Source organism: Lipotes vexillifer, unplaced genomic scaffold (assembly GCF_000442215.2).
Source record: "Lipotes vexillifer unplaced genomic scaffold, Lipotes_vexillifer_v1.1 scaffold1196, whole genome shotgun sequence".
NCBI lineage: Eukaryota > Metazoa > Chordata > Mammalia > Artiodactyla > Lipotidae > Lipotes > Lipotes vexillifer.
Window position 1 is genome coordinate 79,085 of NW_006773416.1, and position 25,172 is coordinate 104,256.

Genomic DNA, 25,172 nt, shown 5'->3' on the forward strand with positions numbered 1-25,172 from the left:
CTTTCCCTTGGGGTAGAGGCATCCTCTGTGCCGACTGCTCTTGGGAGCAGGTGGTGTGTGTGCGGGACGTATGTGCACACAGAGCACCTGGGTGTCGCAACTTCAGACCAAGGGGGACTTGTCAGCTTGGGTCACTTTCACGTGTTCCCCGCAGACCCGGCCGAGGATCTGTGAGCTCAGGAGCCCGATGAGCTCTCCCAGCAGGGGATGCAAACCGGAGATCAGTTTGGCTGCAGGAGCATGGATCTTTTGAAACTAATTTTCAAAAAATTAGTCTTTCGAAATTAATTTTGGGGACTATCCCGTGTAAGAGTCTGCTTGCACCCTTATGAGGTGGGTCTTCTAAAGCTTCAGGCTTTAGATCTTGTCCTGTCTCCTGCCTTGTCCTTGGCCCGTGATACCGGAGCTGTGGCCACACCGGGTCTGCTACTGCCACCGTTGGAAGGCAGCTCGTGTCGGTCCATGTTGAGTTGGTCTGTAGGTGATAAAGGGGGTGGGATTGGGAAATGGTTGGTGCTCGCAGACCTAATACATTCACCTTTATTCCCTCGAAGTTATTCTTCCCACAAGAAATCTGTCAGACCTTGTTTCCCACTTTCTACAATAACTGCGTTAAACAATGTGTTATCCAAGAGGCTTCAGTGTTTTTACTTTCTGTTAAATGTATTTGTTATGGGAGGAGTTTTTAATTACATGATTGTGCTTGAATATGTTCCTTTATGATAATTTGATTCCTTACTGAGTTTCCACCACTGAGTTACAACCTGAAGACAGCAGGGCTGGAAAGCCGAAGCCCCTCCTCTGTGAAGCTCTCCTGTCCTGCCTCCGCTCCCCACTTGCCCCGCCAGGCCCGCTGAGCAAGCAGGCCCCTCTGCTCACTGTGCCGCCACAGGCGTTGGTAGTTGGTGGGAAAAGGAAATACTGGTCTATCAGCAGATTAAAGCTCTGCAGCCCAAGTGGGACAGCATGGGGCACGTTTTTAGGTGGGGGAGCAGCGGTATGTTCAAACGCATTTTTAGTCTTGATTCAAAAGGATATTAATAGTATTTTATTCTTTTCCTCTTTAGCGTGGAGATACCAAACTCCCCACCGGGTGGCATTTGTTGAAAAATTGACCAAGCTTGTTTTAAGTCAGCTGCCCAACTTCTGGAAACTCTGGATTTCATATGTTAACGGAAGCCTTTTCAGTGAGGTATGTGTACAGATTTGACTATAGTTGTAGCTAAGTCGTGGATTTCTAGTCGTAAAAATTTTAGATTTTGAAGTGACTTTTTTAAGGCCTCAGAAGCCCAAAGCCTCTAAGTATTGTCAGATGTTTTAAGATTAGTAGAAAATGCTGTAAAGCCCTAACACTTAATAGCTGTATGGCCTTGAACAAGTTAACTCATCTCTTCCGGGAGTCACTGCCCTTGATTGTAAGGGAGAATAGTGAGGGTCTCTCTCAGAAGGCAGGGGTGAGTGCTCAGGGAAACAGTGGCTTAAAGAATAAAAGAATCTGAATTGAGTATAATGCCAGTCAGGCCATGTGGTGGATGAAACTGTCGTGCAATTGATGACTAACAGGTGATACAACAAGGATCAAATGTTTGCATCTTGCACATGGGTCTCAAGTTAGAGGGAACTTCTTAGTTGGAAAGAACTTAAAGATCCTGTTTTCTGGCCCCTATGTGATCAGCCTGGAGAAGTTGTTTAAGGCTTTACATTCTCAGAAGTTGCACGTGTACTTAGTGTCCTAATCATGTATAATTGGAGCACATAAATTACGAGCGTAAAGTAATGACTCTTGACTTTTGTGTGTAGCACACAGATTCGGACTCGTCACTCAGTTGTCTCACGTCAAGTGCCCACGACAGGCCTCCAGGTCCCAGAATATAGACTCTGAGGCCCTTTGCCTGGAGCTCTGGTGGCTCAGGAGAAGACAGCTCTGATTTCGTATCTCCGAGGAGACTCTTCACAGCCCTGGGGAAGCTGGGAGAGGCGGGGTCTTCCTGGGGCTAGTGCACTTGCCAGCACAAAACCGCTTTTGCTCTTTTACACCAAGGACACCCCTGCAGTTTGACAGAAGGTGGTGGGTGTCTTGGTTCTCCAGGATCCATCCAGTCTCCTTTGACCATGGATACATGCTCATGCTGCTGTTAAAGAAGTTTGCCACTATCTCTTTTCCTTTTAACATGGTAGATCCCTAGATGTTTGTTTAAATGAAAGGTTAGTTATCTAAACCATAAAATTTGCTTAGTACATGAAAAACAGAAAAACAATGCAAAAACACAGACTCCTTCATGCAGAAAAACCTATCTCTTAAGCATGAGTTATCCCTGTATTTTTTTCTTCCGTTAATTTCAGCAGTGTGTCAGTTACACATTCAAATATTATAGTAATAAATAACATACCTCACAACTCTTTCATGTCCATTTTGTATTACCTGGTTATTATACAAAAGCTCTGCTGAAAAGTTAACTGTATGGAGAAAGTCAGTCTTCCATAAAATATGTGTAGAGTTTGGCTGGCCTTCATTGCTGCCTGAAGAAGAGAGTGCCTTTAGGTGTCCTGAAAAAAGTTTTCTCAGCGTTGTGCTTTCAGACGTGCCCGATCAGCCCGCATTTTTGTTCATGGCAGCTGGATGAGAGTGGCAGCCTCTGTGGTGGGGAAGGTTTGGGTTTCTTGCCTTTTGCTGCAGTGGGGGACAGCCACCCCCTCCTGCCGTGTTGTACCCTCCTCCTCTTACCTGCTCCCTCTAAAGCAGAGCTCTTGTGAGACTGGAAAGGGGAGGTGCTTCCACGCCAGTGCCTGGACAGCTGTGTTCACAGCGTCTCTTGCAGAGTGCCAGGGTTAGAGTAGAACACCCAGTGTGTGTCGCTTACTGGCTGTGACCTTGGGCAGATACCGTTACTTCTCAGCCTACTTCCAGGGGGATGGTTTGGGAATTAGGCGAGTTAATATTAAGTGAAGTGCTTATAACAGTGTCGGGGAGATAAAAAAAGAATTTGCTCTTATTATTTGGAGTAAATATTTATTCCAGTATTTGAAGTGTCATTGGCCTGGCACACAGTAGGTGTTTCATGAACAAAGCTTAGTAGTGGTGAGAAGTGTGGGACTGATGTAGAGCAGACGTGCTGAATGTTGCTGAGGCGGGTTCTCACATGTGAGGGAGCAGAACCCAGGAAACGTCTGGAAACCTAGTTTTGTTTCCAGCCGAGTGTTTTCCTTCCAACTGGAGCGGTGTCTGGAGGTGGCCCCCACGCATGGACAGTAGTTGCCTCATCTTGCATCTTTTTAGGGTTTTTTGATCTGAGATGATTTAGTGAAAAGGGACGGTATTCTCCTTCTCACAGGTTATACCTAGTTGTGTAAACGTCTAAATGAAGTGTTTGGTTGCAGATGAGAAATAAATGAGCTCAGGAGTCACAGCACTGGGAAGTCATTGTGATCAGTTGTGCTGAGTTGGGCGTGCCTGTGGAATTTCCAACAGTTTATACTCATAAACTTTTCTTAAAAGTTTATGGTAATAATTTTTAAGTGTAATTCACTGTACAGATTTGGGGCATGTTTTTAAACTAAGTGACCCTCTGTTGAAAAGCCGGAAAGACACCAGAGGACAGTGGAAGGAATGCAGGAGTTAGGAAAGGGTGCCATCATGTCATGAGTGAGATCCAGAGACTTAATTAAATTAATATTGGGAAGAGTTCCAGGGTTTCAGTCTCATACAAGAAAGCTCTCTAATATTTAAACACAATTTACTTGGAATTTCTTATTTTTTCTTGTTGTAAAACTGTTTTGTTTTATTTCGAGTTCATCTGTTAAAAGATTTAGATGGAGTTTCCAACAGTTTAACAAATAGTTCTTCAGACCAGTCAAGGCCATGTGAAGTAACATATGTGAATCAAAACAGTGCGATCTAGCCGTTGGTCTTACCACAAAGTAGTTTTGGTCTGTGTGTGCAGGAAAGAGTTAAGGTTTTTAGCTAGCAAAATGGTTAATAGTAGGTTAAGATTTTACCTTTAGATATATTTTAAATATAGTGTATTTTGAGGTGAAAACTTTTAAAAGTATCCAAATAATTTTTAAACTTTAGGAATCAGCATTTTAAAAAATTGCATAACTCTTAGTATGTAAATTAAAATGTCCTTTCTGTTCCAAAATTAAATTTTCTTTTAAAAGTAGGGCAAAGTGTACATAATTCAGCATGTTGGAGATGTTCAACTCTTCATCAGATTAAAACAATAAGTGACGATTTTTTTAACAATTGCAAGAGGTATGCCTTACAGGTAGTTCCCTTACCCTCTCCACTTCTTTTGTGTTTGGAGACAGGCCCTCGATGGTTAAATAGTTATTCTGTCCAGTAGGTGTCACCACGCATGCCTTAGCACCTGTTTGGTGGGCAGAATTGTTCTGGCAAAGTTTAACCTAAATTTTGCTATGATGTTTTTTAAACAATTGATTTTCACTCTTTTGATTCAGAAATATTTCACAGAACAAAGAAAGGACTGTGAAATAATCTTCCCATTGAACAAGCCCATTGTATAAAAAATTCAGCATTAGGTACTATGGCAGATAAAACCAGAAAAGGCGCCATCTGACAGGACACTTGCAGGTTTGTATGGGCTTGACCCTTCCCGGGGACAGATGACACCTTCTTCCAGAGGCCCTTCCCATCCGTCCTCCACAGTGAGCCAGGGCTCAGAAAAACAACCAATAGGGTGTTGGATCTGTTTCCAACCGTGTATATAAAGAGAATGAGCTTTACTCTAAGGAGTTGGCTCGCGTGACTGTGGAGGGTATCAAGCCCCAAAGTCCGCAGTCAGCACACTGGAGACCCTGCAGTTCCCAGCTGGAGGCCAGCAAACTCCAGACCCAGAAGCCACCACCGTTTCACCTTGTTCTGCCCAGGCCTTCTGTGGGCACCAAGTAGGCAACCTGAAATTCAAATTTGGACCTCAGAGGAAAGATTTGGGCTGGAGATGTAAATTTGGAACAGTGATCTTGAGATTTATAATAAGAAATACATATTTGATCTTGCTCACCCCTGATATTGTGAATTCCTAAGTGAGGAGTGGTAAAAGATGCCTTTTGTTGTGATAATGAGTGTCTCCCACCTGAGGATGGGGGCTAGTTGTCTGGAGGACCAACCCTGTGTTTAGAGGGTAGGAACTTTCAGTCCCACCCCCAGACCTCTGGGAGAAGGGCTGGAGGGTGAGTTCAGTGACCAGTGGCCAGTGATCTAATCAATTGTGTCTACGTAATGAAGCCTCCATAAAACCCCCAAAGGACACGTGGAGGCTGGGGAGAGTGTCCCACCTGCAGAGGGCAGGGGACTCCACCAGTAGCTGGTCAAACTCTGACATGAGCCCCTCTGGTCACGCCTCACTGCAGCTCTAAAATGCTTCAGTTACTTCTCATTTGTCCTGAAAAGCATCAATTTCTGTGAATCCTGATATACAAAGAATTTTGATGGTGGTTGGCCACTGAAATTTGCTTATTGAATTATTATTGTGAATTTGGGGTTTAGTTTTTTTAAAAACTAAACTTAAATTCTTTTAAAAGCGCATCTCTACAAAGAAAAAAATGGTAAAAGCTGCACGATAAGTGTAAATTAGCTCCGGAAGAGATGTGTGTGTCTGTGTGTGCTGGCTTCTTCTGTCAGGGTGTCTGATACTTTGTTGAAGACGTCAGCCATCCTTATCCTTGTCTTACTCCTTCCCGTCAATGGTGTTGATCCTGTAGACCCGACTCTTCACACTGTTTCTCTAGCTTATACCTTAAATAGAAATAGCGTACCTTGAAGTATTTTAAAATTACCTTGGCGTCAATATAATAATTATTTATAATGCAGTTGTTCCTGAGTAGAAAGTTCTCTAACCAAATACAACAGTATTTTACCTTTAAAGGGTAACTTTTACATTATGATGGTGAAGCATCTGAATTTTCTCTTATGTTTGTACCATATTCTGCGATTCCTTCTTCCTTTGGAAAGTTCCCTGAGTTTGCCCTGCTAGGACATTCTGTATAATAATATCTAGTTGTTAGAAAATTTGGTAATAAAAAGTTAACTGAAATCCAGTGGAACAGATTTTTCTCATTTAATCAGTGTAAAGTGGTCTTGTACACGTTAAGGAGAAAGAGAAATCAGAGGAAAACATGGCTATCAGGAAACAGATAGCAACCAATTCTAGAATACATTCCCTCCTAAATTAGACTGTGAAGCCCCTGGAAGAAGAGCAGTGATGTGCAATTTTTTAAAAATAAAATGCCAGCGTTAATGCTCATATTCACGAAAACTATCGGGAGGAGTGGAGCGGGGTGTCCAAAGGCGTCCAGACACTTGTCCAGAGCTTCTGCTCCTCTCGTTTCTGCACCCACTGCCTGGGAAGTGGTGCTGGAGCAGCATCGTGGACTGAATGCCCGTAGGCTTAACTGTAGAAAACTGTGGATGAAAACAGCATGTGAAATTCACCTACAGAAAGTTTCAGTTTAATACTTAGGTTTATGTATGAGAATTGTACTTAAAGGTTTTAGGAAGATGAATAGCTTCTTGTTGGAATAAGAAGGGTTTTCTAATTAGTCATCCTTTAATCAGAAACTTAGATTACTTCTTATACATTCCTTTTAATCAAGTTATAACTATATTTCATGCTTTCTTTATATACAACTACTAAAGCATTTCTTTTTTTTATAAATTATTTCTAAAGACAACTAATTTTTTTTATTTTTAATTTTTAAGACTGCTGAGAAGTCAGGCCACATTGAAAGATCAAAGAATGTAAGGCAAAGACAAAATGATTTTAAGGTGAGTTAAGGATAGGTATGTAAACTTTTTCTTGGGGTAGGGTTTTCTCAAGCACAGTGACTAGAGACCTTGATGTACATTGAAGACATTTGTCTTGTGCAGGCCGACTCTTCCAGTTGATTTAATCAAGTTGATGCCTTTTAATGTAGTTTTGCTTGTTCATCATTGTCTAGAAAATGATCCAGGAAGTAATGCACTGTCTGGTGAAGCTGCTCCGGGGGGCCCTGCTCCCACTCGGCGTCACGGAGGGCGGAGGGCGGCAGTGCAGAGGCTGGGAAGTGAAGGCCGAGCTCTCTGGGCAGGGGCTCGCTCACGCCATCCAGACCCTGAGGTAAATGTGGGCGCGTTCTCCGGAAAAGGGGGAAACACCACACACTCAGTGTGGGATGTGATTTTTAATACACTCAACACAGAATTTTACTCTCTCCTTTTGTGTCCACTGTTTCCCGTGTGTCACCTGATAACTAAGCTCTTAAACCTTGCTGGTGCTTTTGTCTGATGAGAATGTCACCTTTTTCATTGTTTAGTTCAGTGTCACTGTGATATTATCACTGTGAATGGGCTTACTTTCCCCGTGTTTTCAACATAACGCTGTAGCTTGTAAGCACCATTGTGAATTGTTGTGGGATGGCCAAAATGATGTCGGGAATTGCTTCCAGATCCTGCTCTGCTGACGTTTGTTTTGCTGTGTTTGTTCTACAGGCTTACTTATGAATCCTTGACTGCCCTTGAGATTCCTAATGACCTGTTACAGACGATCCAGGACCTCGTCTTGGACCTTCGAGTGCGTTGCGTGGTGGTCACACTGCAGCACACAGCGGAAGGTATGTTGAGAAAAACCGATGACGTTGGCTAGACAACAGTTATTTGCACATGCCACCTCTTTCCAGCTTCCAAATCCTTAAAAACATGAAAGATGCTCTTATAGAAATCTGAGTATTTCAGACTGTCTTTAGCTGCTCAATATACTTTTTTTCCTTTTTTGAAACTTTTCAAATCTATTTACTTTGAGATGCCAGACCATTTATAAATTAAAATGGGTATACTTGAAAAATGTTTAAGGATATAAGAACATCCTTATGGAAAATGTTAAGTGGAAAAAGTCGAATATAAAATGTGTGTAAAAGTGTGATCCCAATTTTGAAAATATATATATGTATATTTAAAATTTTTAATTTAGAAATGTCAGCATAAAATCAGAAGGAAGACTGTTAACAGTTTCTCTTTGCCACAGAAGTTATAGGTGTTCATTTTCTTTATACTTTTATAGAGTTTTCAGGATTTCTGCATATAGTCATAAACAATGAAGGGTATCTTTACAAAGCAGCCTTTTGGGTTATTAAAAAATTTTCAAAAACAATCAAGAATATTGTTGTGAAAGGCATAAGCCGTTGGTATCTGTCCCAAGGACTTCGTTGTAGGAAGGCTGTGTCTGCACAGAACCGGCCCCTGGCCCAGGTCGGAGCTGAGCCCTCAGGTGTGCACCGGTTGTGTTCTTCCCTCCGTGGGAATCACGTTGTCATCATCGGGAGCATACAGGACTGAGAGAGAGTCCACTTTGGTCATCAGAAATCCTAGGGGGAAATGCCGTGTGTCTTGTATTGTACCTGTTTAATATTATCAGGAGTGCTGAATAACTACTAAGTTGTCGTCTGAAGCTGTCACTGAACCTAGCCCAGCATTCTCCAGATGGGGCTACACAGTAGACAATTTTATTTACATTAATGTTGTATTAGAAAAATCCAGTGAGTGATACACATTTAAATCCTTGAGTCTACCAGAATTATATTCTCTCCCTACTTTCACTGATTTTTTACAAACTTATATAAAACAATTAAAAACCATAACCTTTATGCATTTTTATCTCTCTGAAGTTCAGTGAGATAATTATAATAAGACTCTCTCGTGTACTTGTGTTCCCTGTAGAAGTGAAGAGATTGGCTGAAAAGGAAGACTGGGTTGTCGACAGTGAAGGCCTGACGTCCCTAGTAAGTTTAAATTCTTTTTGGTGATTAATCATTAGTGTCTGTTATATTCAAAATAATTGATTTATTTTGATAATGAGCGTGTGCTCTCTATTGCAACTCTAAAACGTTTCTGGAAATGGAGAAGCAAACCTCTTAAAGTTTTCCTTCTCAGAGTCATTTTTGCTTAACACTAACCACAGGTATTTAAAAATGAGTAAAAATAGTGGATCCCCCTTTAGAGTGATCTTTCTTCACCCTGTGACTCTTAACTATTTTTTGTTGTGTTACATTTTTTAATGTAATTCTAAGTTACCCCGCAATTTGAATTTTTCAGAAAAGCAGGATAGGAAGCCAGTGCTGTTGCTGGGCCCTAAGGCAAAACAGGCAACAGCGAACTTCTCCAGACGCATGCAGGGGTCAGGTGGGCAGTTAAAACCATGGTCTGTTCACTCTGGAGTAATCATCTTTTCAGACGGGCCTTTGAGATTTTCAGAATCCCCTTGAAAATAGTGTTAGTGTTAGAGTTCGTGAGTTCTCGTGTTTTCGAGTCTGTCCCATGGATCCCACAGCAACTTGTATGTGGGTGTCAGGCAAGCTTAAAACATTCAGTGGCTTAAACAAGAGGGCATTTCCTTTTTCTCCCCCACTAAAGAGGTTGGGACTGGTGTGGCAGCTTTGTCATGCAGTACGGGCAGTGTCCAGGGCTCCTCCGACTCCTGCTTTGTGACCCTTAGTGTGGCTCCTCTCTCAGGATGGCCTCATGACACGGGATGGCCACTGCAGTTCCAGCCACCACAGCCTTATTCCTGTCAGCAGGGAAGTCCAGCATTTTCCCAGGAGCCACAACTGACAACTCTGCTTACATCTAATTGGCCGTAATTTATCCATGTGCCTACCCCTGTCTGCAACGGAGGCTGGAAAAAAATGTAGTTTTTCAGCAGAGCACAATCCTGGCCCCAACAGTTTCTGCCTTACCTTAGTAGACAGGTACAGTGGAATAAAACGGTTTGACTTGCCCACATTTACAAAGTAGTGGGGCTCAGGTTGTTGAGGAGCAACCACCCCCTGTAACATTTCTTCATGTCCTTGAATTTGTGTGCTTGTCCACAGCCTTCCTCTGACAGTTGGGGAATTTTTTTTTGAATTTTATTTATTTTTTTATACAGCAGGTTCTTATTAGTTATCCATTTTATACATATTAGTGTATATATGTCAGTCCCAATCTCAGTTGGGGAATTTTTGACAAGTTGAAATTCTTCTTTTCCTCCAGAGTTCAAAGTTCTTTCTTAAGTTAATACAAAGCTATACAAGTGTGTGTTTGGAACAGCAGTGCTTACTTCCAAAGTTTGGTAAATTAAATCATGCTTGAAATTAGGGGAACTTATTTTTAATAAGTCTTATAATTATATATGTATATTGTTAAATCTTATTATTATTTTTGGCTGCGTTGGGTCTTCAGTGCTGCACATGGGCTTTCTCTAGTGGCGAGCAGGAGCTGCTCTTCATTGTGGTGCGAATACTTCTCATTGCGGTGGCTTCTCTTGCTGCAGAGCACGGGCTCTAGGGGCGTGGGCTTCACTAGTTGCAGCACGTGGGCTCAGTAGTTGTGGCTCACAGGCTCTAGAGTGCAAGCTCAGTAGTTGGTGGCACACGGGCTTAGTTGCTCCGCAGCATGTGGGATCTTCCCGGACCAGGGCTCGAACCCATGTCCTCTGCATTGGCAGTCGGATTCTTAACCACTGCACCACCAGGGAGGTCCCTGTAATTATATTTTAAAGGATTTAATTTTAATAAAAATTTGTTTTGATTTATTTGGTTTATTTTTCAGAACTATTTATGTTTAAATACAAACTATCCTATAACTAAATATTGGGTTGGCCAGAAGGTCCGTGCGGTTTTTTCCGTAAGATGCTCTAGTAGCACTTAGTTGTGTTTAACTTCATTTGAAACAATTTTGTTAGATCGTATGTGAAACCTGTCATATCAGCGTGCATTTAAAAAAAAGACTTACCTAAATCGGTGAATTTTTGTGTAGCCATTTTAATATTGAAGATGGAAGAAGAAAAGCAACATTTTCGGCATATTATGCTTTATTATTTCAAGAAAGATAAAAACACAACCAAAATGCAAAAAAAAGATTTGTGCAGTGTATGGAGAAGGTGCTGTGACTGATAGAACATGTCTAAAGTGGTTTGCGAAGTTTCGTGCTGGAGATTTGTCGCTGGACAGTGCTCCACAGTTGGGTAGACCAGTTGAAGTTGATAGTGATCAAATCGAGACATTAATTGAGAACAATCAGTGTTATACCACGCAGGAGATAGCCGACATACTCAAAATATCCAAATCAAGTGTTGGAAAATCATTTGCACCAGCTTGGTTATGTGGATTTTACTTTGATGTCTGGGTTCCACATAAGTTAAGCGAAAAAAAACCTTCTTGACCGTATTTCCGCATGCGAGTCTCTACTTAAACGTAATGAAAACGTTCAGTTTTTAAAGCAAATTGTGACAGGCAATGAAAAGTGGATACTGTACAATAATGTGGAACGGAAGAAATCATGGAGCAAGTGAAATGAAGCACCACCTACCACACCAAAGGCCGGTCTTCATCCAAAGAAGGTAATGTGTGTGTGGTGGGATTGGAAGGGAGTCCTCTATTATGAGCTCCTTCCGGGAAACGAAGCGATTAATTCCAACAAGTACTGCTCCCGGTTAGACCAACTGGAAGCAGCACTCCATGAAAAGCATCCAGAATTAGTCAACAGAAAACGCATAATCTTCTATCAGGATAACACAAGACCGCATGTTTCTTTGATGACCAGGCAAAAACTATTACAGCTCGGCTGGGAAGTTCTGATTCATCTGCCATATTCACCAGACATTGCACTTTCAGATTTTCATTTATCGGTCTTTACATAATTCTCTTAATGGAAAAAATTTCAATTCCCTGGAAGACTGTGAAAGGCACCTGGAACAGTTCTTTGCTCAAAAAGATAAAAAGTTTTGGGAAGATGGAATTATGAAGTTGCCTGAAAATGGCAGAAGGTAGTGGAACAAAAGGGTGAATACATGGTTAAGTAAAGTTCTTGGTGAAAATGATTTTTACTTAAAAATCAAAGGCACTTTTTACTTAAAAATCAAAGGCACTTTTTGGCCCACCCAATATTTAGAGGAAGGAGGTGTGGAGCAGACGGTACCATTCAGCACAGCAGCCACTTGGCACAGCTTCAGACTCCAAAGAAAGAAGCAAGTACAGAAAGAAAGAAGATCTCAACTTTCTGTATTGACTACATGTTGAAATAATTTTTGATATATTACACGTTATAAACTAAAATTTAGGTTTTTCTTTTACTTTTCTTATTGTGGTTCCTGGAAAATCTAAGATTACGTACATGACGTGTGTTTGGGGCTCACACTGCACTTGTGTTGGGCGGCGCTGGTGTGGAGGGAAGGCCCTGTGCTGCTTCAGTGTCTGGTCTGGTTACGTCCTCAGTTCTGTCTCAGTAGCCGTGCCATCTTCAGAAGCCACTTAACCTCTCTGCCTCTAGTTAAAGAAGCAGAATGCTTGTTCACAGTGGTGTTGGTTACGATTAAATGAGATGCTGTAGAAAAAAGCTGTAATACAAAGCTTTATACACATACAGAGAATTTTAATTTATTAAACTAATACTTGTAATACTGGGACCACTATGATAAAAATACCTTAAATGTACATAAAGCCTTACTATTATCAAAGCTCTATCCTATGCGCCTGTCATCCCTAATTATCACAGCAGGCCTGGATGGCAGGCCAGAGACATTGCTGGACCAGCACCGCTGAATTACTGCCCCAAATGAAACAAGCCAGGCAGAGCAGACAGCACAGCCCTGACCCTGGGTTCTTAGTACCAGCTTCAGATCATCTTGTGCAAAGAAAAAGATGTGTGTTCAATTTGAGAAAACGGAGGATCTGTTTTCAAGGATTTATGTTCATTTAAAAAAAAAAAAAAAAGACAAAATATGAACAACTTAGTCATAAAATAGGTATTGGCTTCAGGTTAGTGTTTTTTGTACACACAGTCTAGCATGCGCATGTGATGGCTGCAAATCTGGGTCCCCGGTGTGTGCGCGCGTGAGATAACAGCCACATCTAAGGTTGGTTGTTTGTTTGTAGTAGATAAGCCCCCATGAAAGTCCTTCGAAGTGGTTACCGTAGAGACTTGTTTCTAATAAATTTAAAGTTTATAACATGGTAAGAAACTGTATCCATAGCATAGCTAGTCTCGTGTTTGGTGACACACAAGCCAGCGATCTAAAGCCACTTACTGGTGATTTGGTGCCAGCCAGTGTGTCTTATTGGACGTTGTTGAAGAAATGTGCTAATAATCCCATAGGCCTCTGGGAGCTGAGCCTGCTGTCAGCTGTGGGCACAGACTTCCCGTGAGAGGGAAGGTACATCCAGGCTTAGAGCAATGTCCAGGGTCCAGCTTTGAGTGTTTACCTAACATCTGAAATTCTCAGGTTTTGAACAGAGAGTCAGTTGTCTCAAAGGCTATTACATACACCACTTTACATTTTCTTAGCATTTCCATAGTACTGATCCCATTTGTTTGGAATAAGGATGTTTTCCTTTCCCTGTGAGTCCTTATCAAGTTAAAGAAATGCACATGAGCTTTGCCCCCATGACTGTGCTTTCAGCTGAGTGTCTGAAGCAGCTCCTTGGAGAGCATCCTGTTTTCTACTCTTGTTGAAAATGTTTTCTGCCTTTTTTCAGTTTGGATAATTCTGAGAATTTTCTCCTTTCAGAATAACTGGAATGATATGTGATGTTATAATCAGCCAGCTTGGGTGATTCACTGACAAAATGCAGAGATAGATAGTGTCTGTTCTTTCTTTTCAGAAAACAGAAATTGCAGCTGTGTAGACTCATGTGCTCCCTTTCCCACTGGCAGTGCTCTCTGGGCTCTCTGTTCACATTCTAAGGCAAGACAGTTAGGAAACGGCACAGGAACACTGAACTGCCTGCCATTGGGTTTGGGGTTGAATTCCCAGTGTTATTACTGTAACATCTTAGATTTTCCTACCTTCTGGGGGAGGTAGGTGGGTTCGTAAGGCCGGTGTCTACCAGGACTTTACTTTCTGTAGGCGGTATTTTCTGTCACATCCATCCCTGCCCCTGCCCCCGCCCCCGCCCCCGCCCCCGCCCCCAGCCTTCTTTCTCTGCACTTAAAGACTTTTGCATGTTCTTTATGGTGCCGTCTGGTGGCTCCAAAGTGCAGTATTAAAATGACATTAAGTTGAGGTGCTATTAGTTTTCCTTAAGCCTGGATTCCTTTTTGTGAGAGAGTAGACTTGTCTTTCTTTGGTTTGTATACAGGCGTGTCTTTTTTCTGTTCGATTTTTCCCTGAGTTTTTTTAGTAATTGGAGCAGATTTTGCCCAGAGCTGGTTCAGCTGAACTGAGCCTTGCCCTGCCCCGTGCAGGCTCTACCAGGCTCTGGCCCGTGGTGGTGACTCGGCGCCTCCAGGCCCCTCCTGTCTCTGTCCGGGGGCGGCCCTTCTTGCCCTTGGTCTCAGCTTGGATGTTATCACTGGCTCAGGGGCTTCTCCTGCTTCGGGAAGAAGCCCTGCATCAGTTTTCCTCTGAGTGCCCGCTCGTGCTCTTCATGGCACTTACCCTACTTTGCAGTCCACTTATTTTATTTCTGTACTTTTTTTTTTGTAGAAGTGACAGTTCTGCCAACTCCATCCCAGAATGTACACGTAACGAGAACACGTGTCACCATCCCCTGGAGTGGGCCTGGCACGAGGAGGTGTAGTTAGGGCTCATTCAGACTCATCCTGAAGCCCATTTGTTGGACATATTTTCAGGTTTCATTTCTGACTTGATGGGCGTAGAAGGTGACCGTAGAGAAGGTTTGGAATGAAAAGTGTCGGCCTTCCTCTGGGTCATCGTACTAACGTCCCCTGGGAGATGAGGAAGGCCCGGGAGATGGAGCTCGTCCCAGAGTATGTTACGTCTGTGCTTCATCCCGGCATCTGCCTCTCAGGAGAGTAGAATTTTGAAGAAAAATTCTCATTCTACCCAACTTCTATTCTAATTGAATTAGATGTGCTTCCAACTGTCAGGGTTCATGGTCTTTAAATATCAAGTGCAGAACATGCCAGGTCTAGGTCCGGGTGGCAGGGTGGCTGTGTGTGTCTCCATCCCTTTCTGCACATCTGGAAATCTGGGCATCAGGGCCGAGTTTGCTTCTGCTCGGGGTCTGCATGCCCAGGTCCTGTTGCTTTTGTCTTCTGCAGCCATGCCACTTTGAGCGCTGCGTGGTGCACTCTCTGCAGTCGCTGCGAGAAGTCCTGGAGTGCAAGCCCGGAGAAGCCAGCGTGAGTGTCTGAGAGCAGCCGTCTGTGGTGGGGGCCGGGCAGCCAGGGGCTCCCCTTGCAGGTTTGGGTCATTGCGATGCCAGAGCTGCCGCCCTGTCACTCAGGCCACAGTCACTCGGCCCGAGGCCAGCTCTCCATTCCTGTCCCCTTTCAGAGTCAGGTGACCCACACTGGACACACTTTCCCACGTGTTAACTTCTTATATCGAACTTCATAAACAAAAAGTTTTCTTAGCCAAGTACAACAATTCTCATTCTTCCTTCCAGGTCTTTCAACAACCGAAAACCCAGGAAGAGGTTTGCCAACTAAGCATCAACATCATGCAGGTACTTTGCAAAAGCGCTGATGCCCTGAAGCCTGAAATAATGCGAATTATTAGTCTTCCCTCCTACTCATAATCAGTGTATAGCAGATACTAAATATGTATTCTTGTTTCCTTTTTGTCTGAGAACATAATAGTTTATGGTAAATAAGTTCAAGGTAAGATTAGCTCCACCTTGCTTAGCAGTACCCCAATAACTCATTTTTATTATGCTCCCCTTTTTTGTGTTTTCACAGTACTTTGTGTGTATATATCTGTTAGAGCACAGATTAAATGACATGACAGTTGTTTACATTGTACCTAGAGCACCAAGTTCTTTGGGACCAGTGCCTTGTGGGCACATAAACCCAGTTGAACGCATGAGTGAATGAGTGAGAGGAAGGAAATAAAATACATTCAAGAACTTAACAATGGGATCAGAACATAGGTGCTTTAAATTTTTTTATCACTTAGCATTACACCTTGGGATGTGTGTTCCCAGTGCTTACATACTTTTATGTGTATGTGAATATATACTCTATATATGGGACATACAGTCTATCCACTTACAGAAGGTATATATGCATACATACCACTTAATAGAGATACACTGTATTTCTGGTTATTTATGTAAAATTATCTTTAATGTCCAAATAGATTAGTATCTAAGCGTTCATACCACTGAAACGTCTTATTTTTGACTTAGGTTTTTATATACTGTCTGGAACAGTTGAGCACCAAGCCTGATGCCGATGTAGATACTGCACAGTAAGTAGAGCTGAGAGTAGCCTCACCGATGCGTTTACCAGGATTGAAAATACAGGCTCTTGTTCTGTATTTGGTCTTATACCCTGGGACTTCCAATAAAAGAGAGCAAGTAGTCATATGAATTATATTTTTATATATTTGGCCTGTATTCTTTCCACAATTTCTTCATCTTCTGAACTTGTCTCACCTTTACTAGAGGCACATTGAACAAACTGAGCACACGATTAGCTTTACTGATTATCCAGAGGAACAGGGTTTATAATAACAAAATAGGGAGTTAAAATGTGTGACTCCTCGTTGATAGCTGTTGTGGTTCTGGTGCAGGGGGTTGCCCTGGCACTCCTGTTAAAGGGACACTGTCTGGGCCCTTCTTGGTTAGTTGAACTCCAGAGGACACATCTCGATTCCTGATATTTCCAAATCCATGTGATAATTCTTTTATAATGCTGCTCTCTGGGATTTTTTTTAAACCTAGTTTTTCTGACTGTTTGGCATGTGTAACTTCTGTGTACCTAAGGTTTAGGCCCTCTGACACAGATGATACTGAAATAAATGCCTCTTAAATCTATAACTGACAACTGGAATTTTTTCCATGTTTGTCTGTTTCCATGTTTACATGGTTTTTGCCTCTCAGTAGATAAGACACTTATCTCTCTGAGACCTAATAAATATTTAGTTGTTCTAGTTTTTCTTTGATTTTTATATGTTTATTAGCACATTAATTTACCAGGAATTTGTATTGTTAATCAGTTTCCTGATGTTTTGGATTAAATAAGTCTTGTCTTCTTGTTTTGTTACAATTCCTGTGCCTTACATCATTGAATTCTAATATGTAGTGAAGGTATTTCTGAACTTTATCTTCGGTTCTATTCATTCACAAATGTTTCCTATCAGTGTTTGTTGTTTTAGTTATCAGTAGTTTTGTTTTTTTGTTTTTGTTTCTTTTGAGAGGGCCTCTCACCACCACTGTGGCCTCTCCCGTTGCGGAGCAGGGCTTTGGACAGCGGAGCAGGGCTCTGGACAGCGGCCATGGCTCATGGGCCTAGCCGCTCCACGGCATGTGGGATCTTCCCGGACCGGGGCACGGACCCGCGTCCCCTGCATTGGCAGGCGGACTCTCAACCACTGCGCCACCAGGGCCCAGGAGTTGTTTTTTTTTAATGTTTTCCGGATTGTTATCCTTTTATTGCTTCTTTATTTTAAACTTATTTTATATTTTTATCTATTTAGTCTTCCATATGAATTCTAAAATCAGTTGGCTAGATTTAAAGAAAAGGAATCCTGCTAAGGTGTTACTTGTGGTTCTGCTGTATCTGTAAATTAATCAGTGGGTCTTTGGTGTTTCCTCCCCTGCAGCTTTCTGTGTCTGGTCACTTGTTTGGAAATTAACTAATTTCCTAACTCAGCTCACCTCAAGTCATTTACTATGAACGTGAGCTTGAAAAAATCCCCTCTAGATTCTGATGGGCAAAAGCATTTCAGTTATGAGAGTCTATACCTAGAAATTAAATTATTGGGAAGACCCCAAAAGCACATTTTATGTGGCCCATGTTAATAGATAGTCCACAATGTCTACTTTGAGCTGTTAGGTGTTAAATATTAAAAAACAGAAAGTTATATGATTTTTGACCAAGAGGTTTTAAAGTCAAATTTACATAGGTTTCATTGCATTTTTTACTGAGGCATAATTGACATATAACATTATGTTACCATTTTTAATTTTAGTGCTTTAACTTGTTCTCTTACTTCTCTATTCAGTCTCTCTGTTGATGTTTCTTCTCCTGATTTGTTTGGAAGTATCCATGAAGACTTTAGTTTGACTTCTGTAAGTAAGATCATAAATAATTAAGATGATAAATAGAAAGTAAAATGTCATTTGTTATAAAACATGTCATTATGACTGTTTCATAACTCAGTCTAAATGATTAATACTTTGTTACCACATTACTGCTGTAGCGTGCTACTCTTACTTTGGAGCTGTGTTTTATTTTGTGAAAGTTTTAGTAAAAATATAATCTTGTAAATATTCCACACTTAAAAACCTTTTAGCTGAAGTTGCAGCTTAAGTAGCTCCGTCTCGTCTCTGCATTGTGTGGAGATCCTGAGTGTGGTACCCTGGTGCTTAAAAGCTGGAGAGGAGGCAAAGGACAGGCACCGTTTCTCCCCGTTTTCCCTCTTTAAACAGAGAAGCTCTGTTTTCCTCTATTTTTTGTTGTTGTTGTTGTTGTTGTTAAGTTCCCTAATAGCATTTTATTTGAACACAAAATTACATGGCAAAACCAAAACCAAATCACCTTTTCTATAAACACACATATATTTTAAACATATGCATGTGTTTAGCAATGATTCACACATACACTTTATCCTGTGTGTAAATTTAGCTGTAAATTCAGACTCCAGCTATCCTAAAAAACAAAAAAACCAAAAAACCAACCCTGTCTGGTTTGTCGTTAGCTTGAATGATGTGTGTGTATGTGTATGTACCTGTCAAGAAAGAAAACATGTGAACTAAATTTCCTGCCATATATAATTTCTACAGTTATTATAAGTATGAATTCATAAATAAGGATTTGTTATATTAGGAAAAATAGAGTTTAATCAAAGTAATTTTTTTTTAAAAAGCTATTAATTAAAGTAGGTTTAATTACTTGGGTGACTAGGTAGATAACAGTACTGTTCATGAAGAGAATTCAGGAAGGAAATAGTTTCTAAAGAAAGATTAAAAATTCAGTTTGGGACCAGATGTGTTGAATGAGAGATGTTCAGGTGGGATGTCTAGTGGGTGATTGGACCCCAGGAGAGAGATCTAGGTACAGATTTGTGAGTCAGCAGTGTAAGGCCTGGGAGTAGATGAGAATACTGGAGAACACAGTAGGAGGGGAGGAGGCCAAGTATATACAAATAATACTGAGGGTGCCAGTGTTTAAGGAAATTTAAGGGAGGCAGAGAGCCTGGAAGTTCCCTGAGAAGGGAGAATCAGAGAAGGAAATCCAGGGACAGGTGGAAGAGCGCATTTAAGCAAAGGAATATTTAACGGTATCGCAGACTGACAGAGCATCAGGCCGGGTCGGACAGAAGCCAGGCCTCGTGGGAGGGCGTGTGGATGGCCGAGGGGCAGCTAGCTGCCTGCGCTGGGTCAGGGATGAGTGGCAGCTGAGGAGGACGATGTGGTGAGTTCAAACCGTTCTCCCGCTGTGAATGGGAGAGAAGGACATGCGAGGAAGGATCCTTCTCAGTGGAGAAAGGCCTTGCTGCCTGTCTGGCCAACCACGTTTCTTCTGGGTCTTTTGGGACAAGCCTAATTTCTACGTGACTATCTTCCCAGTGTTTGGAGCAGCTGCCGTGTGCTCACATGTTCCCTTCTTGAGCTAACACGGCTTGCTCTGAGCCTAGGACTCCCCCAGAACCACGCCTTCGCCTCCTCTCCTCTGTCACCCAGAGCCCTGCATGCTTCGCACTTGCTTCTGCTGGTCACTGGACCTTCTCTGTCCCATTTCACTCTCCTGAAATTGTTCCAGATTTGGTACCAAATTCAGTACCTCTGTTTTTCCCCATTGGATGATACCGTGTTAGATTTGGTCCAGGTAATTGAGATCTTCTTAGGGTCTTGTCCTGTTATCCAGCAGAGAGGCACCTGTGGGAAGAAAGAGGGCTAGGTTTCTGGTTCGCTTGCTGGTCTGCTGCTTACTGACAGAAGAACCTCGGGCATGCCACGGAGGGTGGCCTGATGGCCGCATCACAGGGATGCTGTGGGGTAGCCAGAACAGTACACGAGGCCGCGCAGTCCTCAGTCTGCAGGTGCTGCCGTGGATAGGTTGAGTTGTTATTTTCAAACATGTGTATTCATCTGAGTTGTTTGTCAGCTTTTGATGAGTCATACAATTTTAAGAATTTGATTATTTGTCAGGTTTTCTTCCCACTTTTGTTTCCTGTGATTGGTTATATTTGAGGAAAAAATACACTTACTAAGAGTAAGACTTCAAATCACTCAAATAGTTTTTCCATTCTGGGGGAAGAACCATTCTGATTACAAGGGTAAAAATCAACCAGAGTTAATTAATGAAGAGGGCAGAGAAGGTGTGGCAGGCTGGGATGGGCTGCTGGGAGGTGGTGCCTGGAGGGTAATTAAGGATTGATCGTGGGGCTGAGAGACCAGTTGAGATATTTCGGATGCCGCTGCTCAGAGTGGCTGATGAAGCGTCACGGTGACTTTATGTCACACGCTTTACAAGGGCCACATAACAGTGACAGTTAGGTGTGGGCAGGGGTCTGGGCCTCCCCCAGCCTCACGTGTCACCTCCTGGTGCCCACCTCAATGCGGTTTGAACATAGAACGTGGACGAGGAGTAGACGCACAGCGCATTTGTTTTAGGCTTGTTTTTGCCGCCACTTCCTGTCCATGGCGTCATTCAGGCCACTGACAAACTTTCATTGCTTTGAAAGCACTGTAATAATTCCTGGGCCTTTTAATTATATTTGTTGAATACCACAAAAGGCAGCAAATCGGCCACACTCTGCCAGAACTAAACAGTAAAATTTTAAATAAAGACATGGAAAGTTTTACACATTTTGAGGGAGCTGAATGGAATTCTTGGGTGATCCAGGCTCAGTGAGCCTAGCCTTGTGGTCTGTGCACCTGCCAGGGCCTGGTAATTCCCATCTGCCTTCCTGACATTAACCTCAGCTACCCTGATTAGTACACAGCAGCGATCAAAGTATGGGTAAGAGCTTCTCCTAGGAAGGAGTTCTGCCTTAGTTTTTAGTCAAGGATCTAAACCAAGGCCCTAAGTTAGTCACAGTCGTTCCAGAGAAGCCCTCACACCTGAGGGAGCAGGGACAGTGCTCAGACAGCCCCAAGAACAGTGACAGTGCCATTCCTAGAACTGTATTTAGAAGGCCAGTTCTTCTGAACTCTGAGAGGGTGATTGATTCATCAGCCTGGGGGGTCTGGTAGTTTTGATAAGAAGTCACCTTAAATAGTGGGAAGCCTGGGCATGTAGACCGGCGCCCTGCGTGGCTGACCGGGGGAGAGTCCCCATAAGAGGGAGACTCTTCTACGTAAGGAGTTCTGTGAAGGCCTGGGTTTTTGAAGGAGCCGTCTGTGGATGGCATTGCAATTCTCTTCCAAGTTATAAGAAATTTAGAAATTATTTTCTGAGAGTTTCTACATTTTGGGGTAGTTATTTTTAAATATCCATTTTTATAGCTTTTTTGGGGTGCAAAACGTATGAAGTGGAGTAACCGATAAAGTAGAATCCCTTTCCTAAGAACAGCAGCTATCCTGTTTTACTAGTTTACTGTGTTGCATCAATCTGTTTTTCCATACAGCTGTTAAATTTCAAAAGGAATTTGAGTCAAACATTATTTGGCTCTATAGTGCGTTATGTCATAGTGAGCAAGTAGTAGAATTATAGAATTGTGTTGTGTTTCTCCCTGTTACTGGAAAGAAGGAGCCAAGAAAAACAAAGCATTGAATATTGATATTAAACACCAAGAGATTATAATTAAATTTAACAAGTGATAAATGTTATCTGTTAGACTTTCAATTTGTTACTATAAATATTTTTCTAAAATTTGTTTTGGTTTTTAGGAACAGAGACTTTTAATAGTCCTGAGTAATTGCTGCTACCTAGAACGTCACACCTTCCGAAATATCGCAGAACATTTTGAAAAGCACAACTTCCAGGGAATAGAAAAAATAACACAGGTAAATGGATCGCGTTAAACGGACAAGTGGTGGTGTCATCCGCTTCATTCCCAGCTGTTTCCTCAGCCCCCGACCCCAGCTCCTCCCCGCGCCCGGTCCCTCCTTCTCACAGCTCACCGGAGTCACTGAGGTGTAATGCTCTCTTTCTCTAGAGCAAAGCCCTCTCGAGGTTAGAGCTTTTCAAAACTGAGGGAGGAAAAAGAAAGAAAGGCTTCAAACCCAGATCTTTAGGAGTCATCTCTGATTTGGCTTCTTTTAGGTAAAGCTTTTACTTCTAGCCGACAGCAAACCCTGAGCTTGCAGAGCCGCCTCTTCTTCCGCCCTCCCGCTCCAGGGGGCCACAGCAGTGCTTCTGCTTGCCTGCCACAGCGCACGCACACATGCGTGCGTGCACACACACTCGTGCACGCGGGCACAGCTCTAGGTTGCTTTGTCTCTCCAGTCCTGCCTGTAGAAAGGTGGACAAAAATGAGCCCTGTATAAATCAATGGAGTAGTTTTTTTTTTAGTGTTAACACTTTGTTGATTCTATTTTTCAAGTAAGCAGAAAAGGAAAAAATGAAGTAATCATGTTATTATTAAAGGTTGCTTGGTTCCTGGACAAAGGTTTATCAGATTTCTAAGTAAAACTAAGCTAGAACCACTTTTCTAATGTCAGTACAGTTTTCTCAGTGCAAAGAATAAGAAAGATAGTGATCTTGTTAATCTTATAATCAAAAAGTGCTCTTGATGGATTGCATACTTTTTACAAATGATGGTTCCAGTTCATGAACTACATTGGGATTTTTTTTTCAAAGATTGAAAATGTCAGAGTGGGTGGCTGTGTCTTGTTTTCTTGCCTTTTCGTAAAGATTAATCATCCTGATGAGAAATGTTGTGACTTAAGACTTTAGGGCCAAATGTCGAGTTTATTTCCAGAAATTTTTGTGTTGAGAACTGTAAGGTGCTCTCCTGCGGTAGAAAGTTAGTATTTGTAGAAAGTGGGCGTTTTATTTTTATGAAGTAATAATAATGACACTAACATTATTAATGAAGAAATCTTCCATCATTTTAAAAATATATGAAGTGATTAGGAACTGCATATAACAAGCAGGGAGAGTTTTAGGTTTTCACAAAGTTACGAGTGGGAAGAGTATCTGCTGTAGGTTCAGTTTGTATCGTTAGAAGAAGGATGGAATTGACATGCAGTTGGGCTTTGGTGTCCTTCCCAGCCTTTGTCCAGACTGTTCTGAGACAAGGCGATATGCAGGACCTGGGGGTGGCCTCTTCGGGGCACTCAGAATTTGGAACTGAATATTTTGAAATCATTCAGTTGAGTATTAAAGGAATAGACAGTAAACTAGATTTATAGTGTTCGTGCCGATTCTGTTTTTTATGAGTGAATTCATTAATTTCATGATGACAATCAAGTAAAATATATTCCTTGAATTAAGGTATAAAAGTTGCCAACTGCCGCTGTTTTTCACGGTTCCTTTCTCAAATGACAGATAGCTCGGGAGGCCCAGATCCTAGAACAGTCCCGGGGCACGTGGGTCCCGTGAACACTGGTTATCTGTTCTCTGCTCTGCTCTGCTCTCAGAGGGAAGTTGCTCACTGAGGGCTTCGGCCTGCTGTGCTTCTACCAGACGGGCCCCGCCTCTCTCAGGTCTCCTTCAGGCTGCAGGTGGGGACTTTGCCAAGGGTCCTCCAGGCATAGTTCCTTCTGCTTTCTTACTCCGCCAGGAGCTCCGCCAGGAGCGGCACAGAAATGGCCAGCCTCTTCAGTCCCCTTTGTCTCGGTCTCCATCTTCAAGAGTAGAATTAATTTTTACATAGGAACAGTACGTGCATAATCACGCTTGTTAGGTGTTTATTAAAATTTAATCATCACTCATCCTTTAAAGCTAGAATGATTTTATATACACAGTTTTATTTGATGAAAATAGCTCTGTGAAGTAATCAAGGAAAGTATTATTAACTCCATTTTTTTCATGCAGAAAGATGCTCGAAGAGGTTAATGCCTTGACCTGTAAGCAGCAGAGCAAAGCAGGACTCAAAATTAAGTTTTCTCGTGCTAAATCCAGAATGCTTTCTGACCAAGCACCATACATATATTAAGATAAAGAACAAAATTGTTTCCATGAAAGCACACCAAAGGAATAGGACATGAAGCGGGTTGATTAATGTATATCATTCCGGACTTGATGAAACAACATTAAATAATAAACATTAAATTGATCAGATCAGAGTATCAAACTCCTCTTCCCCTACAAGTTACATCCTTTAAAATAGGCCCCATTGTAGGCCTTCAGTGGATGTGCTGTTTGGAACCTGTACAGCAAGTGCCAACTCTTGAGTACTCTGTGCGTTTCCACGTGCAGTGCCCAGCGCCTTTGAGTTTTTTCCTCAAGTCTTGGAAATGTTTTTCCAGTCACGCATTTTTTTCCCTTATTATAAAAGTAAGACCTAATTATCATTTTTTAAAAAGAGAAATACTGAAAATCTAAAAAAAATTTTTAAATCATCTATAATGCACCAAAGATGAACACTGTCTTATTTTAGTATATATAATAATTAGTGTCTTATATATACCGTATACCTGTGTGTATATATGTTATAAAAAAATATGAAACATTTTCCCCAATTCTGTTTACCTTGAATGTATCTTTTTCTATCAGCTCTTCTGTTGTGAGCGCTTTTCCATTTTTATTAACTATTTTTGTAAAGATGAGTTTTAGGGCTTTATATTTGTTAGTGCAGATGTACCATTTTCTAATTTTTATTATTTTAACTTTTTTCCTGCTGGTTATTTTCGTTGTTGTTACTGAGAGGGGAAGATAGTCTTTGGTCACATTTCTTACTTCCTCACAGTGGATTCTTAGAAGTGGGATTACAACTCCAAAGACTCCTGGTGGAGTTTGCCAGATTGCTTTCCAGAAGCCGGTCTCACCACATTTGGCCATCATCACTGATTATAGTTTCTAATTTGATAGGTAAACATACTCTTCATGGTATTTTCATCTGCATGCCTTTCTCCGCTTGGTAGGTTAACACTTTTTCATATGCTCATTGACTGTTTACAGAGTTTTGCGTTCTAAGTGTGCACACCAGGTTAACCACAAATCCTTAATTCTTTGAGATCTTTGAGAAAGGAAAACCAGAGCTATATGCTTAATAAACCTTAGCTTGTAATTTTATTGCGGTAGCTGTAATCACATAATTCCAAGGAATTTTTTTTTTACATATATTTTAACCTGTGCCAGTCTTTTAAAAGGAATTATCTAATTTAGAGTTTGGATAATTGCA

General features: G+C 41.8%; 1 protein-coding gene across 1 annotated transcript in view; it reads left to right on the top strand.

Moving 5' to 3' along the window:
• EXOC2 (exocyst complex component 2) overlaps positions 1–25,172 on the top strand; it is a 125,537-nt gene that overhangs the window by 58,948 nt on the left and 41,417 nt on the right. Inside the window, exons 12-21 of the mRNA XM_007448305.1 lie at positions 1,068–1,192; positions 6,719–6,784; positions 6,958–7,115; positions 7,487–7,608; positions 8,711–8,772; positions 15,032–15,112; positions 15,379–15,438; positions 16,120–16,181; positions 17,940–18,006; positions 21,772–21,888. Coding sequence (XP_007448367.1) covers positions 1,068–1,192; positions 6,719–6,784; positions 6,958–7,115; positions 7,487–7,608; positions 8,711–8,772; positions 15,032–15,112; positions 15,379–15,438; positions 16,120–16,181; positions 17,940–18,006; positions 21,772–21,888 — 920 coding nt within the window. The remainder of the gene's footprint in view (positions 1–1,067; positions 1,193–6,718; positions 6,785–6,957; positions 7,116–7,486; positions 7,609–8,710; positions 8,773–15,031; positions 15,113–15,378; positions 15,439–16,119; positions 16,182–17,939; positions 18,007–21,771; positions 21,889–25,172) is intronic.